At 36.0% G+C, this 22,073-nt stretch overlaps 1 protein-coding gene across 1 annotated transcript; it reads left to right on the top strand.

Moving 5' to 3' along the window:
* Positions 1–1,286: 1,286 nt before the first annotated feature.
* On the top strand, positions 1,287–2,321 carry LOC129873269 (protein S40-5-like). Its single transcript, XM_055948328.1, has one exon. The coding sequence runs from the start codon at positions 1,516–1,518 to the stop codon at positions 2,140–2,142; it is 627 nt and encodes a 208-aa protein (XP_055804303.1). The 5' UTR covers positions 1,287–1,515; the 3' UTR covers positions 2,143–2,321.
* Positions 2,322–22,073: the final 19,752 nt, after the last annotated feature.

Raw genomic sequence — 22,073 nt, 5'->3', positions numbered from 1 at the left:
TAGTTTTAACGTTTAACCTTAAAATTTAACTTAATATTAATGTATTTAGATTTGCCACGGTGAAATTAGTTTTCCACATAGAGTGTCACGTGGAAGAATTTTTAAATAAAAGAGAGAGTGTAGACACATCATCAGAAAATTAGTTAAGGTGTGTTTCGCTAATAGTGAGAAATAGTTCAGGTAAAAATTTCACGCTCTCAATAATTCAGGTATGAAATTCAAAAAAAATAGAATAATTTTAGATGTTCTTTTAATCCTTAACTCTTTTACTTTTAACTTTTGGTTTTTCTTTATTTTTTTACTTATTTAATTACAAAATTATGTTATAATTACAACCACAAATAACCTAAACGAAATTTGAAATGAAAGATTAGAATAATACTTGTGGTGTCACTTGACATTTTTCAAAATTCTTTTTGAAGGAACACGCTTACATAACATGTAATGAACAAGGGGTTTACCACCAACATAGGTTGTGGTGCATTAGTGACACTATTTCACCCTTAATCAGAGGTCTCGGGTTCGCGCTCTGGATATGGAAAACATTTTGTTCGGAGCACCACCCCCGAATGAGTCCAGTAGTGCGCGATCCAGATTTAGTCAGGGCTCCACAGCTCCGTACACAGGGTGGGAAACCAAAAAAGAAAAAAAGTTTTAGCATGTAGGTTGTATAACTAGGCCCAAAATTCTTACCAAACACAATACTAAATAATAGAAAAAATTATGCGGATAGGTAAATTATAGTTTGAGTTTGGTATAATTCGCACGATTATATAATTGAGTTTTGTATAATTCACGCAATTTATATAAACGCTATGCGCGAATCGAATTGTATAGCGAAATATACAAACACTACAAATTATATAACGAATTATACAAATATTGTGCATGAATTGTATAGTGAAATATACAAACGTTATACAAAAAATGCGAATTGTATAGCGAATTATACAAATATATACAAACGTTGTACGGATTATACAAACAATACTATAACTATAGCTACGAATTGTAATTAACAAACTATAGCTATGAAACATAATTAAAATATTTTTGAGTGACTATATACAAAACTTCCTCTTTATATCATACATAATACATGAATTACATTTCCTACCAAACGATCCCTAAAAGTTATAGTACCGAGAATAAAGTAAACTTAAATAAGAGATAATTTAAATACGTAACTAATAAAATTGTGATAGTTTACAGGGTTTTGATCCATTATATCTTCTCTAATATATATGAAATGATTATGACAAAATGAACTATAAATTCACATGAAATGCAAATTAAGTTTCCCCCTCTCGCTATCACATCTTATATATACAACACCACCCTTAGAAGCTGAGTCTACACTTTAGAGCTTTCTCTCAGAGAGCTAAAAACTCTTTTTTATTTATGAATCTTTTTCTGGGATCGCCGGAAAATCAAGATTCCGGTACCCCCACTATCCTGAAGTAGTTAATTAAAGAAAGTAAAGTATCTGTAATTCAATAAATAGGTTTAATATAAATGGCTAAAGGTCGAAAGCTGACCATCAGTATGAGTGAAAGGTATTTAGGAAGCTATAGTTACAATCATGGAAATAAAACAGTCAACGAAACATCGGAATTGGGAGAAGATGATATCTGGTCAACCGTTGATGACATGGTCAACGGTGATGATGATCATTTGATGAACGGCGCTTGTGATTCACGCGCGACAATAGAGAGTGACGGAAGCTTGACAAGTTTTAGGAGCCGCCGCTGCCAAGCTGGAGGTGGCTTGTCTTTGGCTTTTGATGATACAGGTAAAGCAACGTCGTCGTCTCGGATTATTCATCAATTTCGTGGACAAGACAGCGTGGCATCGCGGTCTCCACATGGACGCCACATGGCATTCTCGGCTCCTGTGAATGTCCCTGATTGGTCAAAGATATATCGAGTCGACTCGGTTGAGTCATTCCATGACTCGGACGATGGTATTGATGATCATGAGTTGGATATGGTTCCGCCACATGAGTATTTGGCTCGTGGGTACGGTAGATATCGAAAATCAACAACTGATTCGGTATTTGAAGGCGTGGGACGAACATTGAAGGGTCGGGACATGAGTCGAGTTCGAGATGCAGTATGGAGTCAGACCGGGTTCAATGGCTAAGTCTATTTGATAGTAATTGTTGATATATTGTTTATCGCTAGTGTAATTGTTTTTTGTTTGTTGGGCAATGATTCAAGCCGAATGAATATTAGTTTCAGTGAGTCAACCAGGCTGTGACTGAGCCCAAATATGATTTGATGTTTTCCTTCTCCATTATCTTAATTTGTTTGGTTTCCTTATTTTTCAAGTTCATTTAAAATAATGTTTTTCTTTTATAATTTTTTAATTTTTCAAAAAATATATTTAAGATCACAAGATAAAATAGTATTGACATATTCTATATGTTTTTAATTTAAAATTGTATTTTTTTTTTTTTTTTAAATTTTATATCAAATAAATGTTATACAAATAAATTGCAAAAAAGGAGAGTACTATTGTTTTTTCTTTTATGATGTTGTGTTAATTGAACAGTTTTTGGATAAGGATCAATGCAGTCCATCTGTGCATCAAGTCACCAATGACTCCCACCTTCACGTTGGTTGCTCTAGGAAAAGAAATGGAAAACGAAATAAAGAATAAATTAAAATACAAAATATATATAATTGCTTATTGGAATTGCAGTTTGGTAATTGCAACATCATATTAGGTGTAGGACTACAATTATATCATAGGCCTTTCTTTTTAACCTTTTGGGTTCACTATTCATAGGCCCTTCTACCCCATAAAAAGTATTGATTATTTCTCTTATTTCAATTTAAGTTGCACAACTTGATTGAATATGAAATTGTAATTTTTTAAAAAAAATTTATGAATTTAAAATAAATTATAAATATTTTTTATAATTAAAAATTCTCTTATTAAGAATTAAATGTAAAGAATAAAACTTAAAGCTAAATTATAAATATTTAAAGATATCATTCTTATTAGTTAATTCTCGAAGAAAATGTACACCGTATAAATTGCAACAAAAAGAAATAGAAAAGGAAAAAAGAACGTAGCTAACTATAAAATTGATTACAATAGAAAAAGCTAACATAACTTATGAGCTATGTGACGCATGATATAGGAGTATATTGTTAGAATGTCCAAATCAAATGTTTTTTATATTTATATTAACTTATGAGCTATGTGACGCATGATATAGGAGTATATTGTTAGAATATCCAAATCAAATATTTTTTATATTTATATTTATCATAGGAGATCCCAATTTCATATTGAGAAAATGACTACAAATTTCAATTCTTTCTTGCATTTGATTATGTTTGCTCCTTCCTACCACAACAACAACCCAGTAAAATTCCACAACGTGGGGTTTAAGGAGGGTAAAGTGTACGCAGACCTTACTCCTACCAAGATAGGACGACTGTTTCCGAAAGACCCTCGGCTTAAAAGAAGCATAAAAAGAGGTCAGATAAGGCTAAGAAGTTCAAAGCGATATAGGAAAGCAAATAACGAATAATGCAAATAACGAAAGCGACACATATAAAGTAGAGTAATCAAAGTACAGAAAGTAATAGAAAGATAATAACAGAAGTCAGAGCACAAGAAATTATAGTGCGCTAATACGCCTACTAATACAGAGGAATAACGAGACTATGTACTAGCCTTCTACCCTAATATGAGTCTTCCACACCCTCCTATCTAAGGACATGTCCTCGGTAAGCTGTAACTGTGCCATGTTCTGTCTAATCACCTCTCCCCAATATTTCTTTGATCTACCCCTACCTCTTCTGAAATCATCAATGATCAACCTTCCTATTTGTTTAATTATCAAATAATAATAATTCCTTAATGGAAATTATATTAAACATTTCTTATCTTGAAATGGTTAGCTAGTATTATAATAGCTACTTAAATGACCATTTCAAATAATTGCCACTAGAGTTGACAAGGTGTGTGGGACATGAATGCAATAATTAACGCACAGAAGGTGAACCTTAATTATTGCACAGTAGTATGCGGTTTTTGGAACAAGCCATTACGAATTATTTTTTTGAAAAATAATTTCAGAAAGATAAGGTTTTTAAAATGAAAAAAAATACTGTAATATTTCATTATAAATAAGAAAATATTACAATGAATAAGACACAACTAGCAAAAGGTGTGTGAGAAGTGGCATTGTAAGTCCCACGAAAAATAAAAGTATGTTAAATTACTATTTCATTATATGAGCCGAAGGTAACGAGTAAGTATAGTATATATTTTTTTCACAAAGCTTGTATGGCAATTTTATTTTTTTGGTGAAAAAAATTATGCTATCATTAAACTAATTAAGTCAGTTGAGCCATATAATTCACAATATAACCAATGGGCATTTAGTTCTCAATTGATTGTTGGTTGGTTGTTGTTGTTCTCATGTTTTCATCTCCTTCTGCAAAAAACAAAAAAGTAAAGAAAAGAATAAAAAAAATTGATGGCTTATATGACTCTATCACTAGTCAATGTACCAGGTCCCTTGACACAACTTAGAACAATACTGAAAGTAAAGCTTAAAGTTAAAGGCACGATAGTTTGCATGGAAAACCTCCTTGCTCAAGGGAGGAAAAACCACGACCTGTTCCACAGGGTTTCACAACCAACTTCACTAAAATCAAGAGCAAGGATTCGAATTACAGAATCTTGTAACCTAGACCTCGACCTCTTAATCCCTTGCTCCTTGTAACGACTCTATTACAAGATTTGAGCCTAAGCATTACCTCTATTGCCCACTGCATAAACTAACTCCAGTTAGTGCAGACTTCAACAATACACCATGACTAACTCTAGCCACCAACTAAGCAATAACCATATTGCCTACTATACCAACTACCTCCAGTTGGTATAGACTTTAAACAACCATTTCACAGCTAACCCTAGCCATGAATTTAACACTTCAGAATACAAAGAGAAATGATCAATATTCCTTTATAACACAAGAACTAATCTTACAATGTTTAGAACATAAAATACACTCACACTACAAGACAACTAAGAGGTTTTATTGAACGATTTTATCAGGTCCTCTGTTGTTTGTAGTGAGGTTGTTCTTCCGTTAGAGAGAGAGGAGCCTTTGCTTGTGTAAACTTGGATATGCCAAATGTTGAGTTCTCCAAGGATTTGTATTAACGTATGCCAAAACAACCTCGTGCATTCTGATTGGCTGAGCAAGTTTGTTGTCCTCTACTGTGTTTTACCAACCACAACAGACAGTGACAACTTTTACAACTAGTACCCATTGTGTTGTTGACATTCCGTGTTAATGAGACCAATTCCTTCTATCAAGTCTCATGGTTTGTCAATACATCAAAACCTGAAAGTAACATTTTTCCCCTTTTTGATGATGACAAACCACATAGACCTTATGTTCTCTTCTCAGCAAACTTCCCCCTATGAATGGGACCAGGTCCTTATTCATTCCCCCTGTCAATATACTACCCATGTAACTTGTCGATCAACATAAACACATAATTTTCCTATTTTGGCATCATAAAAAAGGACTCAATAAACCAGACTAAAAGCATGCAATATGGAAGGAAATTATAGCCGCTTAGGGCAACACTAAATATGAATAAAAGTGCATAAGAACAGAGGCAAGATAGTAGACATAAGTCACACATTCATTGATAAAGGAGAGATAGCATTATAAACACAACAAAAGAACTAAATAGAAAGAATAACTAAAATTGCCAATTAAGTTATGAACAAAAAGAGTTTTAGTGAAAGGGTGGGAAGATAAAGTCGAAGGAGTTTTTAGAGATAAGGATTGAAAAATGAGGGTTATTCTGGCATTTCTATCAACATAAGCTTGAATCAATTATTGAGTAAGAGTTTTGACTTCAGCATTCAAGCTCTCATTTTGGGCCTTCAAAGCAGAAATCTCACCGAACTAGGTCCTCTATTTTGCGCATGCGCCAACTTAGCATTCAACCTTGCACATAACATCCTTTCTTGCAAGTGTTATTGTCATCTCTTCAAGCTCCTGCTTTGATTTCTCATGTTTTTCTAAGAGATTAGATACTTGGGACTTGTCCTTATTGCCATTTCTTCCCTCAACATACTCACATTCAAGAATAGTGGTTTGAGAGAAGGCTTACTTGATAGTCCCCTTTACTCTTTTGCCCACTTGATCCTAAAATGATCGAACACAAAAGTCAACAAATGCCATTAGCCCATTCCATGATTTTCATCCTTCACGTTCATTGTCTTGAGCATATGTTCCACCATGATGGTTGGTAGGTTGATTGCTTCAACTTTTCTTAATGCCTCCATAAGGAGTATGTATGCAGATGAGGCGATAATCTTCTTCTCAGACCTCTCAATGTACAATTGATATTGTCCCTTTAGAAACTTCTTAGGGACTCCAACACAGCTCAATCAAACAATTTTACTCTCTTCAAGAACAAAGTGATGGGTAGGCAACATTTTTTCAACAGACACAATACCCTCTCAAGGTATCCTCAAGATTTACCCCCAAATTTCCTCAGTCAAGTGAAATATAATGCCACCCACTTTGGTGTTAAGTCTACCATCATCAAACAAGTCAATGTTATAATTAAATTCATATACCTCAGGATCATGAAGAGTGGGAACAAGCAACTCAAAAAGGTGCGTCCAACCATGTACTTTAATGGCATTGACCAAGTCCCTCATACCCTATTTTGTCCTTACCTCTGGGTCAAACACCCTCCCACTTAACACTTTTTGTGTCTACAGAACTTGAATTCATTCTTCTTTACTCAATTCTTCTCAACCTTCCTTTTTTTACTGACATAACCTAGTCCCTCTCCAGAGACAATTTCTGTGATAATTTCTTCCTTTTTTCATTTAACATTCTTCTTTTGATTCTTCTTTCCAGCTTTAGGCTTTGGAGTATGTTTCTCTTCGATAGATTTTGCAGCCAATGCTGTATTTCTTCGCTTTACTATTGCATCCACAACATCTTCAGATTTTGTCTCACTTTACCTTTTCTCCTTGGACACATCAATCAACTGTTACTCAAGAATAAATTCATCATCAATCATAGTTATAGACCTTTGTTTCCTATTCCTTATGGTCCTTGATTCGTTGGTAGCTATAGCCTCACTCAACAAATTTTTTGAGTTCCTCGAGTAGAATAGTTTTTGATATTTTTTGAGGACTCAATGGTTATTTTCTTTTCTTTGTCAGCAATTTTCTTTACCTTTTCAGAGTCACAAGTTTTTCCCTTTGTGGTTTTCTCAACTCTCTTTTCTTCCAACTTTTCAACACTGATTTCCTTTCCTTTTTCACTGATAAGTTTCTTCCCTTCTATATTTTCACCCTCCTTTTCTTTTAAGATCTTTTTGATCCTCCAAACCAAGGGTACTTCATATTCATCCTCTTCTATATATTCGATGGAACCTGAGGCAAGTTAGTCCTAAGAGTATGCTCGAAGATAGGTTTTGAATGGACAACTTGTGGTTTCAAGTAATTTTCTTTCACATCAGAGAAAGAGGCCTAATCTCATCACCTCTTATTTTTGGGAGACTTTCAATGTTACACCCTACGCTTTTAAAACTCGGAATGTTTCATAAGTTCCTTAGATATTATCATTTGAGCTGGATACTCTACAATACTATCAAACGACTCTAAAGAGGGGAGAATATGATACCCTATGTAGAGAAGGTTGGAAATAGAGTCATAAAAATCCATAAGGAATTGGAGGCCAAGAAATGAATCATAGGACTTGATTTACCTACGTAAGCTACTAATTTAGAAGTCGTATACACTTGAGCTACTTAAGGACATACTAAGCTTGCATAACATGGATTACGTAGGCTCTTAAAATAGGACGAGATTACAAACCCACAGGGAAGGGAACAAGATGAAACGAGGAAGCCAATAAGAGAGTGACACGTGGCAGCACCTCAAGCAAGGAGGTGACCCACCTACCTGCTTGGGGGGTGGGGGTGGACCCTACTTCCACGTGGCAGCCCCTAAGTGATTGCATAGTTAGGTGATCCAATAAGGGTTGGACACATGTCACCCTTAGAGGATGACACGTATCACATCCTAAGCCAACCTATATATGTATGTATTATGACTAAGTACTTCATTATATATCCAAAAATCAGCCAAGAACTTAGAATAAAAACGTGAACAAGAGAAAGTAGAAAGGCAGCCACGTTTTGGAGAAGTTAAGGTAAGTTTCCAAGTTTCTCTCCGTGAATTACTTATCTACGGTGTTCCTTAATCACGTGGGGATGTATATATGTATATTATGATGTCTATGGACTTAATTCTTCATCTTTACACTTGGAAAGAATAAGAGAAAGTTGAAAGAACAAAGAGAGAAAACGTTAAGAACTAGTTAACAAACCCGTTTTTAGAGGGGACAGGTTTTAGTAATATTGGTATAACTTCTTGTGTATAGCTTTGTTTCGGGTGATTCAATATGTTTTGGAAAGGTATTTTATAGGTATATAACTTTCATTTATACTTTCAAATCCATTTTTGCTTTAAGATCCTCGAAAAAGGGTGATGAAGTGTAGAGGAGGTACTGCCCATATTTTGGTTTTGGAAATCCTACACGGGTTGCTGTTGGTGTTTTGGACATATCTTTTTGTAACATATTAATGTAGGGATGATTCAAAATTGTTTTCTACCCTATGACACATGTATATAACTTTCATGAAGGACGTAAATCCTGTTTCCCTCCATTACCCCTTTGAAACGAAGCGATAAGGTAAAACAGTAAGCTGTCCAGAAGTCACGTTTTGATAGTTTTGAGTGAGTTGTTGCTGCAGGGGTGTAATGTATTGTTGCAGGGCCTAAATGCATTCTAAAAGGGATGTGGATGCTTTTGGTTGCATCCACACGACCACCTGTTGCGTATAATTAAAGGCGTTACAAAATAAAGGCTAGACGCCCTATTTGATATCATCTTTTTGAATGAATCATTTGGAGTTTATATTGCATATTGTTGGTGTGTATTGTCACAGGTTGTTGTTGTTGGTTGGCTGTAGGTATTAGGGACCTAATTGGAAATTTGGATAGGGCACATTATAGGGGAGGTGCTGCCCAATTTTTGTTAACGCCTTAACAAACTAAAGAATTAGTCGAGGAAATGACTACGGAATTAGATTCCATTAATACTAAGGTGTAACCTAAGATGCTGGAAAGTTAAGAAGGGTTGATATTCATATTACTTCTATGTTGGATAGGTTCAAAGGATGACGAGGCAAACAGGATAAGGAATAACTCAGACAAGGTATGTGAAGCTTTCTCTTGGCATGTTGTTGACATAGTGCGTAAAACTATCTTTCTTTCCTGTTGGCATGTCATAGCCTTAGGTGGATTGTGGATGAAATGTGGGAATAATTCCATTCCCAGAACTCCAAGTATGCCTCCTAATCCCCATCCACTGTTTGATAATGGAACCCCTATAAAGATTGAGTATTGCCTGTTAAGGCTTCTACGTGTTAAAGAGTAGTTTATGAAAAGATATCTCTCCTTTCTCTTGATATGTACTTGGCATGAAAATGAGGTTATGATGCCATGGTCGTTCACCGAGCCCTAGAATGGGACGGGTACGAAATATCCACATAAAGGAAAGTACAGACTATATATAGTTTATTTTCTTTCTTCTTCTGGCATGTCTTAGTTGTAGGTTAAACATGATATGAGTTCTGGGGTAACTCCATTCTTAGCATCTCTTATTTATGTCTGAATATCAGAATTTTATAATAATTGAACTATTTCCCTGAAAACTTCTGTATGCTAAAGAGATAACAAATGTACAGGCTCCAAGTCTTACAGACTATATGTTAACAAATGTTTCTAGTTCCGTAAGCGATTTGGATTTACTTTAGTACATGTCTAGGAGCCCCGAGATTATAATTGATATTGCCCATAATAGCATTTAGAAGTCACTCGAGATGACTACACTACTACTCGAGTCCTCCGATAAAATTTTAATCTTCTTATACGGTCAAGTCTCTAATAATGATTTAAATTGCATATAGTTACTCACTACTCTACTCGTGTATATTGTAACACTTCTTTCCCTGAGTCCCGGGCCAGGATATGTTCTCGTGCATAGTTTACTGCATTATTCACTGAGTCCCTCAATAGAGGGCCAAGATACGTGTATAGATATATGATGATGTGATGTAATAAGGTGGAGATGGCACCAGACCTATGATGGTCTTATAGATATGATTCACCGGACCCCTAAAAAGGCCAGCTATATGGTATGACTTGAACATGCATGCTTTCCTAATTCACAGAGTACAGGTACAAGTTTCAGATTTGATATATTATCCCCTGCTTCTCTATTTTGAATATACCTCTAGTGTATTATGTTACATTTTACATACTCAGTACATATGTCGTACTGACCCCTTTTCTCGGGGGGCTGCGTTCATGCCCGCAGGTACAGATGCAAGTTTTAGGAGTCCGTCAGCTTAGGATTCCATGCAACTCAGCTGGAAGAGTCTCCATTGTATCGAGGCCTAGTTTTTGATACTGTCCACTGATGTATAAAAATTGTTTTTTCCATTCGGGGGTACGGCGGGGCCCCTGTCCCGCCATATGTTGTCATTTATATTTTTAGAGGCCTGCAGACATATATATGTGGGTTGTGTATGTCAGTTTGATTCAGCTGGGTATACATGATATATGATGTATGTTATTATGTTATGGCAGCCTTGTCGGCTTGCGTGCCCTGTCATGTTGTGATACAAACAAAAAAGGCTACAGTTTATGAAAATGTTATCGCCCAGTGGGGCTCTATTACATAATATTGTCTTATTTACGATTCAATGTGACCTCAGCTAATAGATATGTGTACGGGGGGTACAGGTCGGACCCCAGTCGCGGCCTACAGGATTGGGTCGTGACATTCAACTACCCATTCATTACCGATGGCTAGAATATTTGACTTGTTATACACTCTTTAGGAAAATCATCTTCAAAATGCCTCTGTAATATAGTGGATTAAACAGGACTAGGTTGATAGGACGAGGTGTGATCAACTAAGGGTTCTTGTTCAATGGGTTGAAGAACTGACCTAGCCTTTGAATGACTAGAGGTCCGTGGAAATGACTCTTGGAAGGCGATAAGAGTCGGAGAACAAACTGGGTTTTCATCTTTTTGATAAAAGGATGGAAGGTTTATGTAGATACAGGCTTGGACTAGATGCTGACTTGAATGGGTAATGATTTCAGTCTCAGGAGTTTTAAACTCCGCTGTAAAAAAAGAGAATGAATAGGGTTTGATGGTGGCGTGTCAATTTTGGGTGAAATTGAAGTATTTGTATAAGTATTAGTGACTTTCTAGGAGGAGGATGGAGTATGAGATATGATTATATTTGATAGTGAAAAGATCAAGGGAGATATGAATGCAAGAAATTTGAATTTTAAAGAGCAAACTGGTTTAGAACTTGAACTTTGAAGGAATGAGAAAGTAGTTTAGAAGGGATAGGTAGTTTAAAAGTTTAAAACGATGTGTTTGGTCCCTAGACATAGGCGTCTTTTGGGTTATTAGAATGACAAGACAACTTTTCAGAATGGGTATGAGTGACTCGTGGCAATTTTAACGGCTCCTTCATATAATTCTAAAGCAGTGAAAGGAATGCTAACCTCTGAATAGGGACCATGTCCTTCGCTATTTTTGAATGTCAATTGCCTTGATCTTTCCTGCCTCTTTCCTTTCTTCAACAATCCTATCATATGTGTATACCTGCATAGGTATAAGATTGAATTCAAAACATACATATATAAAAAAATGTGGATACCTATTACATGAATCAAGACGATCAGAATTTGAAATGACCAGATTGAAACAATTAGCTTGGTTTAATCATTCCCAACTTCAAGCAATTCTTCTCAAAGTGATCCTTGCTCAGAGCCTTAGTAAAGATGTCTGAAGGTATAGGGACTAGGTACCAGACTTGACTTCTTTAAAAATGATGCACTTCCTCTTGCATAGAGTTCACCCAATCAACATCATTCAAGGCTTCTTTCACATTCTTGGGTTTGCTCTTGGACAAGAAGACTGAGAATACAACCAAATTCCTTATTTTGGATCTGGTATGAATTCCAGAATAAAAAGGGAATATGAGATCATCCAAGGTATACAATGACTGGTGCTTTCATCCTAGATTTTTGGAATTTTGTTGAATTCCATCTTCCTTGGCATCTTCACGATCAAAGTGAGCACCTTCTGATTGGACTTGGTCTCTTTCTTCAATGCTTTGTGATGGACCAGGTCATTCATATGGTTTCCTATACTCATCATTCTTCTTACATTAAGTAACATTCTAAGTGTTACTTTCCTCAGTCACATCTTCCACAGGACTATCCTGCTAATTTGGAGCAACTCTTTAATCTCTGAATCCTCCTTGTCTTTCGGAATCTCAGTTTTTTCGGATTCATCAAAGATCACATGAATACTTCCCACAATGTACAATGTTCTTTTGTTGTATACTCTGCAAGCTTTGCTTGTATATGAATAGCCAATAAACACTCTCTCATCACTTTTGGGGTTAAATTCCCAAGATCATCCTTTCCATCGTTAAGAACAAAATAATTTCAACTAAAATCTCTAAGATAAATCAACTTAGGCTTACGATTGTTAAGCAGCTCATAGGGAGTATTATTGAGTATGAACCTGATTAGGTAGTAATTTGTGACATAACATGCAGTGTTAACTACTTCAACCTAAAAATTATCTAGAAGTTTAGAATCTATAAGCATAGTTCTTTTAATGTCTACTAGAGTTCTATTATTCCTTTACACCACACTATTCTATTGAGGTGTTATGGGTACTAAGAAGTTGTGATGTATCCCATGTTGTGCACAGAAACCCTTATTAACTCTTGCATTTTCAAATATTATTCCATGGTCCGACCTGATTCTTACAATCTTACAATTTACTTTGTTTGAATCATTTTAGCAAAGGTAATCAATATATCTGCAGTTTCATCCTTTCACCTTAGAAACATTGTCCAAGTGAACCATGAGAAGTCATCAACAATGACAAAGATATAATTTTCCCTCCTTCACTTTGAATCTTCACAAGACCACATAGATTCACATGAAAGAACTTTTGGTTTGCTTCCCTTTGACACATCCATCACACACTTTGTCATCTCCAAACTTTATCTTTGAAAGTTCTCAAAATAGATCCCTTGCTATAAGTTTATTCATAAAGGAAGTACTTATATTTTAGAGTCTTTTATGCCAAAGATCTACACTTTCATCTTGAACTCTAAGACAGATAAGATTTTCTTCTTGTGCAGTACTCGGATCAACCATATATATGTTCTTGTACCTTTTTGCAGTTAGAATTATTTCATTTGAAGACAAGTTTGTGACAATACACTTCTTAGATAGAAATATAACCTCATTTCCCTTGTCACAAATTTGTGAAACACTTAGTAAAATATATTTCAAACCATTCACATAGTACACATCTTCAATGGAGTGTTCTAGTGACTTTCCAATTCTTCCAATGCTCAGAATGTATCCTTTCTTCCTATTACCAAAGGAGACACTGCCACCTTGCAGTGTTTTAAGTGAGAGGAAGTTTTAGTCCTTCCAGTCATGTGCTTGGAGCACCCATTGTCCATGAACCAAACACTGACTGATTCCTCCAGACTTTTCCTGTACAAAAAGATTACTTGTTAGCCTTGGAAACCCATTTAAGCTTGAGCTCTCAAAAAGAAGACAAAGGAGTAATCAGTGCTTTCTTAGTCCAATAAAGGAAGTTTTTCTTTCTCATTTTAATGTTGGGACTAGGTTCCCTCTTCAGGTTTTCCTTTTTCTTAGAGTATCTTGAGTAATTCTTCTCGCTTCTTTTGAATGCCTCACAATGCCTCTTAAGGTGTCCATTTCCACTACAGTGAATGCACAATAAGTTATCAAACACAGACACATATTTGCTATAAGGATTAAAATGGGGATCTAGTTTTGACCATCCAAGACCTTTTACATCATTTTTTCCTTGGTTAGTCAAATTTGCCAATATTATTTGAAGAGTTGGCCCATTTCAGAGACATATCTATCTCCTGCTTGATTTGAACCAGTTCCCTTTCCAACTGAAGATTTCTCTCAAATGACAAGGCTAGCTTTAATTTTAAGTTTTTCAAACATTCTTCAAGTTCCAGCTCAACTCTATTAGCCTTATCTTTTAACTTGATATCAACTATAGGGTTTTTCTTCAACATTTCACTAAGGTGATTATTTTTAGCATCCAACAAAGCAATTTTTTCTTCCAACTCTGTCATTTGATTAACTAATGCAGTTTTCTCATCTTGAAATATGTCAATGCTATTATTCAAAAAATGTTTTTCAGCAATTAACTCATAGAGTGAGTCACTCAAGACACTTTCCAATTTTTTTAGTTTCTTGATGGATTAACAGTCAAGATAATCTTTGAGGTCAAGCAAGGTTACCACTTTATTGGCTTTATCTTCAGATTTTGCCATGAAGGTAAATATGTCATCGAACAGATCTTCATCATTCTTTATAGCCAGCATGGATGCATCTCTTGATGTTCAGATTCTTTAGAATAACTTGAGGAATTTCCCCAAACAATAGGAGCCCTCTTCACCACATAATCAGCTGCATCCCTTCACCTATCTTTTTCTCCTTAAGACTTGGCATATTCTTTGTATTCCGACTTATACATGGGACAATCTCTAATGAAGTACCTAGGCTTTCCACACATATGGCATAAGTCATTGCCATTTGCTGACCGGATAGTGTTTCCCTTTTTATAAATCCGCCATGTTATCTCACAATTTAATTGAATCTTCTCCACACAAGCATCGCCCGACGAAGGGGGGACGGGGAAAGCTATAGGCCCAAAACCTTCAACCCTTCTTTCTAAATGGGGGTGCGGGTCAGTTAAGCCATGTATTCATCCTCTTCATAATCATCACTCTAAGTTACTTTTAGAGCCAAGGATTTATATTTCTTAGCTTCCTTCTTGGTGATGTCATTTTGCTTGTTTAAATTGTTAGTTTGAAGGTTTCCAATCAACTCATTCATGGTAAGAATCTTTAGATCTTTTTCTTCCTTGATGGCATCCACCTTACTTTCCCAATAATTTGGAAGGATTCTGAGGATTTTTTAATGTGCTTACTCAGGTGAATTGGTTCTTCCAAACAACGAAGTTCATTGGTAATAGAAGTGAACCTAGGGGGCATTTCTTAAATAGTTTCACCTTCTTACATTGTGACATTTTCATACTGAGTGGTCAGCATGTCCACTTTGGATTCCTTCACTTCTGTAGTTCCCTCACGTGTAGTCTATAAACAATCCAAAATCTCCTTGGCTGATTCACATATTGCGCTATGATTGTACTCATTTGGTCCTGTACCATAAACAAGAAGTTTCTTGGCTTTATAGTTCTTTTCAATCATCTTTCTGTCGGCTTCATTGTATTCCTTTTGAGTCTTATGAACTACATGGGTAATCTCTCCATCTTTCACTTTATTTACGAGATATAAGAATAATCTAAGACAACATCCCAGAGTTCACTATTCTCAGCCATAAGAAAGTCATGCATAGGAGTTTTCCACACCCATAAAACTGACCATTGAATCGAGGTGCCCTAGTTGCTAATTTCCCTTCTTCCAGATTAAGTAGAGCATCTATTTCAATAAACATGATCTTCTCTCAGTGTTGACCGTATAGAGAAAACTGTTCTGATACCAATTAAGTCTTATATGAGTCCATCACTAGTCAATGGACCAGGTCTCTTGACACAACTAATTGAAATTAAATCTTAAAGTTAAATGCATAGAAGTTTACGTGGAAAACCTCCTTGCTCAAGGGAGAAAAAATCGCGATATGTTCCACAGTATTTCACAACCAAATTTAGTAAAATCAAGAGCAAGGGTTCATATTACAGACTCTTGTAGCCTAGACCTCTACCTTTTAATCCATTCCTCCTTGTTATGGCTCTATTACAAGATTTGAGCCTAAGCAATAAATCTATTTCCCACTGCACAAACTAACTCTAGTTAGTGTAAGCATCAATAATACACCATAGCTAACTCTAGCAACTAACTAAACAACAATCATATTGCCTACTACACCAACTACCTCCTGCTAGTGTAGACTTTAAACAACCATTTGACAACTAACCCTAACCATGAACTTAACACTTCAGAATATAAAGAGAAATGATCAATATTCTTTTATAGCATAGGAACCAATTTTATAACACTTCAGAATACAAAGAGAAATGATCAATATTCCTTTATAACAAAGGAACTGATCTTATCATGTTTAGAACATAAAACACACTCACACTACAGGACAACTATGAGCTTTTCTTGAACGATTCTATTAGGTCCCTTATTCTTGGTAGTGAGGTTGTTCTTCCATTAGAGAGAGAGAGGAGCATTTGCTTGTGTAACTTGGATATGCAAAAAAATGAGATTGTTTCTTATCCAAGGATGGGTATTAACTGTCACACCCCAAAAGTGTACCCTAGACGTGGCCGGCACTCAGAAACTATTACTGGCTCCCAAGCAAACCACTTGGTATGATCACATATCTATTCATTCATTCAATCAATGGAAGACTTAAAATAATGAGATAAATAAGTGGGCAAATTCAATCAACAATATAACTCAAGGAATAAAAGCCATATGCCAACAAATCCAACTCTAATCTATGTCATGAGAATTGTCTAACAAGAACAATTTAAATAATAGAAATACTCAATCAACCCATCTTTATCTAGTCTATAAAGCCTCTATCATTATTTTCTAAGTGGTGCCAATGACATGTTCATGGATATCTCAATTCAAAATGAAAAGACTAAACTCAAAGCAAGAATAACATAAGTAGTATCCTCCGAATGTAGGGGAGGACTCACCAATCAGCTGAATACGAATAGATCCTCAATGGTGCACTTGTTGATGATCTCTATAACCTATCTCTGCAACATTTAAATGATGCAGGTCCAAATAGACGTTAATACATGGAATGTACAAGTATGTAATATGACAGAATAAAACAACGTCATGGTAGGATCATGCCAGTTCAGATATTTCAAATTAGAAAGATAAGAAACTGAATCATGATGTTATAAGTCTAAAGTAAAAATAAGGTTTAGACATAGACCAATCATAACTAATACAATCTAATCACTAGAGTACTATCAACACCTACCTGAGAGTTTCTCTTATCCGACAACAATCACTTATGAGCCAGTGATCATAGAACAAGCTCATTATTATTGCCACTATGGTCCAATACTTTGTTAAGGTAAAGGAAAAATCATCCACTCATGGATCCAATCAATCAATCAAGTCCTATATTTTTAGGATAATAAAATAGGGAAACATCCAGCTTAACGGTTCAATCCTCTCTTATGTTTGGTGACATAGTTATTGAGTTTGAGTTATTGTTTACTCTTACTCAATTCGGTGCTCGATACTCCTCCTAGGACTCAATGCTTATAAGACAATCAATACCAATCAAACCATATAAATAAGTCTCATATGGACGCTTATCTGTTCATCAGTTCTATCTAATCAATCCTTTCAACCAATCAATTATCGAATAATTCCCAATCATTTATTTAAGAGTAGTTAGTCTCATTTTTCTGACCACATTCAGTTAGGTTCAATAATTTGGGTCCAAGCAATAAAAATGTAAAAGACCTTCAAATTTGTTAATACTATCATCACATTCATATATAATTCATATTTAAGCACTCACAATTCAAGGCTCTAGACTAAATCATTAAGTATAGACATTCAGTTATGATCAAAATATAACTAGGGTCTTATGAAATAAAATGTGTAAGTATTTTTTCAAGAATTCAAGTCATAAAAATCATAAATCAATTAATAGTATGTAAAAATATTCAAGAGTTAAGGAACATTCAAGAAAACATCCATGCAAGGTTCAAGTCTTTCACAATTCTATCAAACATGTTTTAGTTGGCCTAATTGGTGTTAGGGTTGGAGATGAAAAAACCATGGAAGGTTCAAGCTTTCACAAACTTACAATGCAAGAGCCTTCCCTTTACATGATCATTCTTCTTGTTCTTGGTCTAGAAAACATCAATTACATACCAAGGATCAATACAATGGCCTAACTATTCAGAAATATAACACAATTTCACTCCCTATGCCAAACCTATTATCCTAACCTTAACCTAGGGCTATTTTCCACCATAGATTTTTAATTCAAACCCTCCTCCAATGATTACCACCCATAATTCTAGTTTTTAAGAATCAAAGTATGAATCTAGGGAGTAAAAACCTTACCTTAAGCGCGTAAATCCGTGAAAAATCAACAACAATCGCCCTAGGTGTCCTTCTGGGGTTTCAGAAATTGATTGTTGCACAAAAGACCATTTTTGGTCTTTTTAACGATTTAAGTCGTGACTATCCCTCTCTGGAGGGAATAATTCTACTCTAGCGGGATATGCGGAAATAGTGAGCTTAGAATTTATGCTCCAAGATCCTATTTCTCAACACACCCCTTCTAAATATGCATTAAAATTATACCCTTCACCCCAAATTTGATTATGAGATTTTTACTCGCACGAATGTGATTTCGCAAAGCTGTAAATGATCTGTATTGTCTTGTCTATCATTTTGTCCAATTAAATTATATATTTGACCTCCCATTATCCATGTGATCACCCTAGACTTCACTTGACTCAGAATTCATCCAAGTCTGACCTAGGCTCAAATTTTCTGAAGTTACTACCCAAAGTTTTCTAGCATGAAATCCTTCCCCATTAGCCTATCCCTAACAAAGGAAATATGTCATTATAATGGATACTAATTTACCCATCACTCGTCCTCGAGTGACTAACTAGGGAAAACAGGACTAAAGTGAAGATATAGTAGTACCTATTTCGTCGAACAGTTGAGGATACTTGTCTCGCATGTCTTGCTCAATCTCCCAAGTATCTTCCTCTACCGAATGATATTTTCATTGCACTTTAACCATGTTGATCTCCTTAGTCCTGAATTTTTGTATGTCACAATCAAGAATTGTAACTTGCTCATTCTCATACCGAAGTTTCTTGTCTAATAATATCGAGTCCCATTAAATAATCTTGTCCCCATCCTCATGGTACTTTTTCAATATAGACACATAGAACACTGGGTGTACCCAGACAAGCTAGGCGGTAAGGCCAATGTATATGCCACTGGCCCTACACAATCAAGAATTTCAAAAGGACCAATATAGCGAGGACTGAGTTTTCCCTTTTTGCCAAACCTCATCACCACTTTAATGGGTGATACTTTTAAAAGTGTTTACTCACTAGCCTCGAATGTCATGTACCTCACCTTGTGATCAACATATTCCTTCAGTGACTTTAGATGCTAGAAGCTTAGCTTGGATGCTTCTTACCTTATCTTGAGCATCCCTTACTAAGTCAACCTCCAATGGCTCCACTTCTATAGATTCAAACCACCCTATAGGAGACCTACATCCCCTCCCATACAGAGCTTTGAATGGTGACATATCAATACTAGCGTGGTAGCTATTGTTTTAGAAGAACTCACACAAGGGCAAAAACTTATCTCAATGTCCCCAAAAGTCTATCACACATGCGCTCAATATGTCTTCCAATACTTAGATAGTCCTTTCTGACTGCCTGTCTATCTGTGGATGAAAAGTTGTGCTGAAAGTGAGTTGAGTACCCAATTTTTCATACAACTTACCCCAAAATTTGAAAGTGAACTGCGTAACATGATCTGAAATGATTGAAAGGGGCACCCCGTGCAGCCTTACTATCGCCTTCACATAAATTCTAGCCAACTATTGTGCATTGTAATCCACTCTAACCAGAATGAAGTGTGCTGACTTCGTTAATATGTCAACCACTACCCAAATAGAGTCATGCTTTCCTAAAGTCTAAGAAAGTCCCACCACGCAATCAATGGCTATTCTCTCCCACTTCCATTTAGGAATGAGCATTTTTTGCAACAAACATGCAGGTCTTTGGTGCTCATACTTTACCTGTTGGTAGTTTTGACACTTAGCTACATATTCAGCTATGTCTTTCTTCATACTCGGCCACCAATATAGTCATTTCAAGTCTTGATACATCTTAGTCACTCCAAGGTGAATAGAGTATCATAAACCATGATATTCAAACAGAATCTTTTGAATTAGTCTATCTACCCAGGGAACATAAATCCTTTCCCCTAAAATAAAGCACCCCACCTATATCTAGTGTTGAGTTTGGAGCCTTGCCCATCAATACCTTCCCTCTAATTTCATGTAAGTTTGTATCCTCAAACTGCTTGGTCTTGATCTCTTCTATGAAAGTGGGCCTTAGATCAACTTCGACCATTAGCCCTCCTTTCTTTGAGATGCCTAGCCTCATTAATCTAGCCTTCAAGGCTAGAATTTCTTTAGCCAGGGGCCGCTTAAGGGCCCTCAAACAAGCTAAACTTTCCATGCTCACCGACTTCTGGTCTAATGCATCTGCTACCACATTAGCCTTGCCTAGATGCTACTGGATAATGACATCATAGTCCTTAAGCAATTCCATCCACCTTCGTTGTCTAAAATGCAAGTCCTTTTGGGTGAACACGTGTTGTAAGCTGTGGTGATCAGTAAAAACCTCACACTTGACACCGTATAAATAATGTCTCCATATTTTTAGTGAAATTACTATTGTTGCCAACTTCAAGTCATGAGTAGGGTATTTTCTCTCATCCATCTTCAATTGTCTCGAAACATATGCTACAATATTCTTATCCTGCATCAACACAACACCCAAACTAGAATGTGAAACACTACAATAAACAATAAAATCTTTACCTTTGACTGCCAGGGTCAAAATTAGTACTGTTTCAGCAGAGTTTTAAGATTTTGAAAGCTCTCTTCACACTTGTTAGTCCACTCAAAGGGCACTTCCTTTTTATTCAACCTGGTCAATGAGTATCAATAGAAGCAAAGTTTTTCACGAACCGACGATAGTGATTGGCCAGTCCCATAAAACTTCTAACCTCTGTCACAGAACTAAGCCTAGCCCAATTCTTAACTACCTCAATCTTTTGTGTGTCCACCATTACCCCTTATTTCAAAACAATATGGCCTAAAAAGGCAACTAAAGGCATCCAAAATTCACACATAGAAAATTTTGCATACAACCTTTGTCTCCCCAAAAATCCCAACACAATTCGAAGATGATCTGCATGTTCCTGTTCACTCTTTGAATACACCAATATATCATCTATAAACACTATTACGAACAAATCCAGGAATGGTTTGAACACTACATTCATCAAACTCATGAAAGCTGCAGGTGCATTGGTCAACCCAAAGGACATTACCAAAAATTCATAGTGCCCATACATAGTCCTAAAAGCTATTTTGGGCACATCCTCAGGTCTAATTTTCAACTGATGATACCTAGGCCTAAGATCAATCTTTGAGAAGACAAAACACCTTGTAACTGGTCAAACAGGTCATCAATATGAAAAAAGGATATTTATTTCTTATGGTGACCTTATTCAACTATCGGTAGTCAATGCACATTCTAATACTACCATTCTTTTTCTTGACAAACAACATTAGAGCACCCTAAGGGGAAGCACTATGATGAATGAACCCCTTATCAATAAGCTCTTGAATCTGAGCCTTAAGCTCTCAACTCTGCCGGAGCTATAAGGTATGGAGGAATGGAAATTGGATGAGTACTCGTTTCTAAATCAATGCAGAAGTCTATGTCTCAGTCAGGAGACATACCAGACAAGTCTGAAGAAAACACCTCCGAAAATTCACACACTACTGGAATAGACCCAATAGATAGAGACTCTACCTCCACATTCTGGATATGGGCTAAATAGGCCAAACAACCCTACCCCATAATTTTTCTAGCCTGGTGAAAGGATATGACCTTAGCTGGCTTAGGCTTATACACCCCTTCCCACTTTAACCTTTCCCTCCCTGGGATCCCTAGAGCCACAATCTTTGCATTTTAATTAAGTACAACAAAGTAGGGGGACAACCAAGTCATTCCAAAGATCACATCAAAATTTTTCATGT

This window comes from Solanum dulcamara, chromosome 11 (genome assembly GCF_947179165.1).
Source record: "Solanum dulcamara chromosome 11, daSolDulc1.2, whole genome shotgun sequence".
Taxonomy (NCBI): Eukaryota; Viridiplantae; Streptophyta; class Magnoliopsida; order Solanales; family Solanaceae; genus Solanum; species Solanum dulcamara.
This window is presented reverse-complemented; position numbering and strand designations above follow the sequence as displayed.

Coding starts and splice junctions, on each gene's coding strand:
- LOC129873269 (XM_055948328.1), top strand. CDS start 1,516: ATGGCTAAAGGTCGAAAGCTGACCATCAGTATGAGTGAAAGGTATTTA.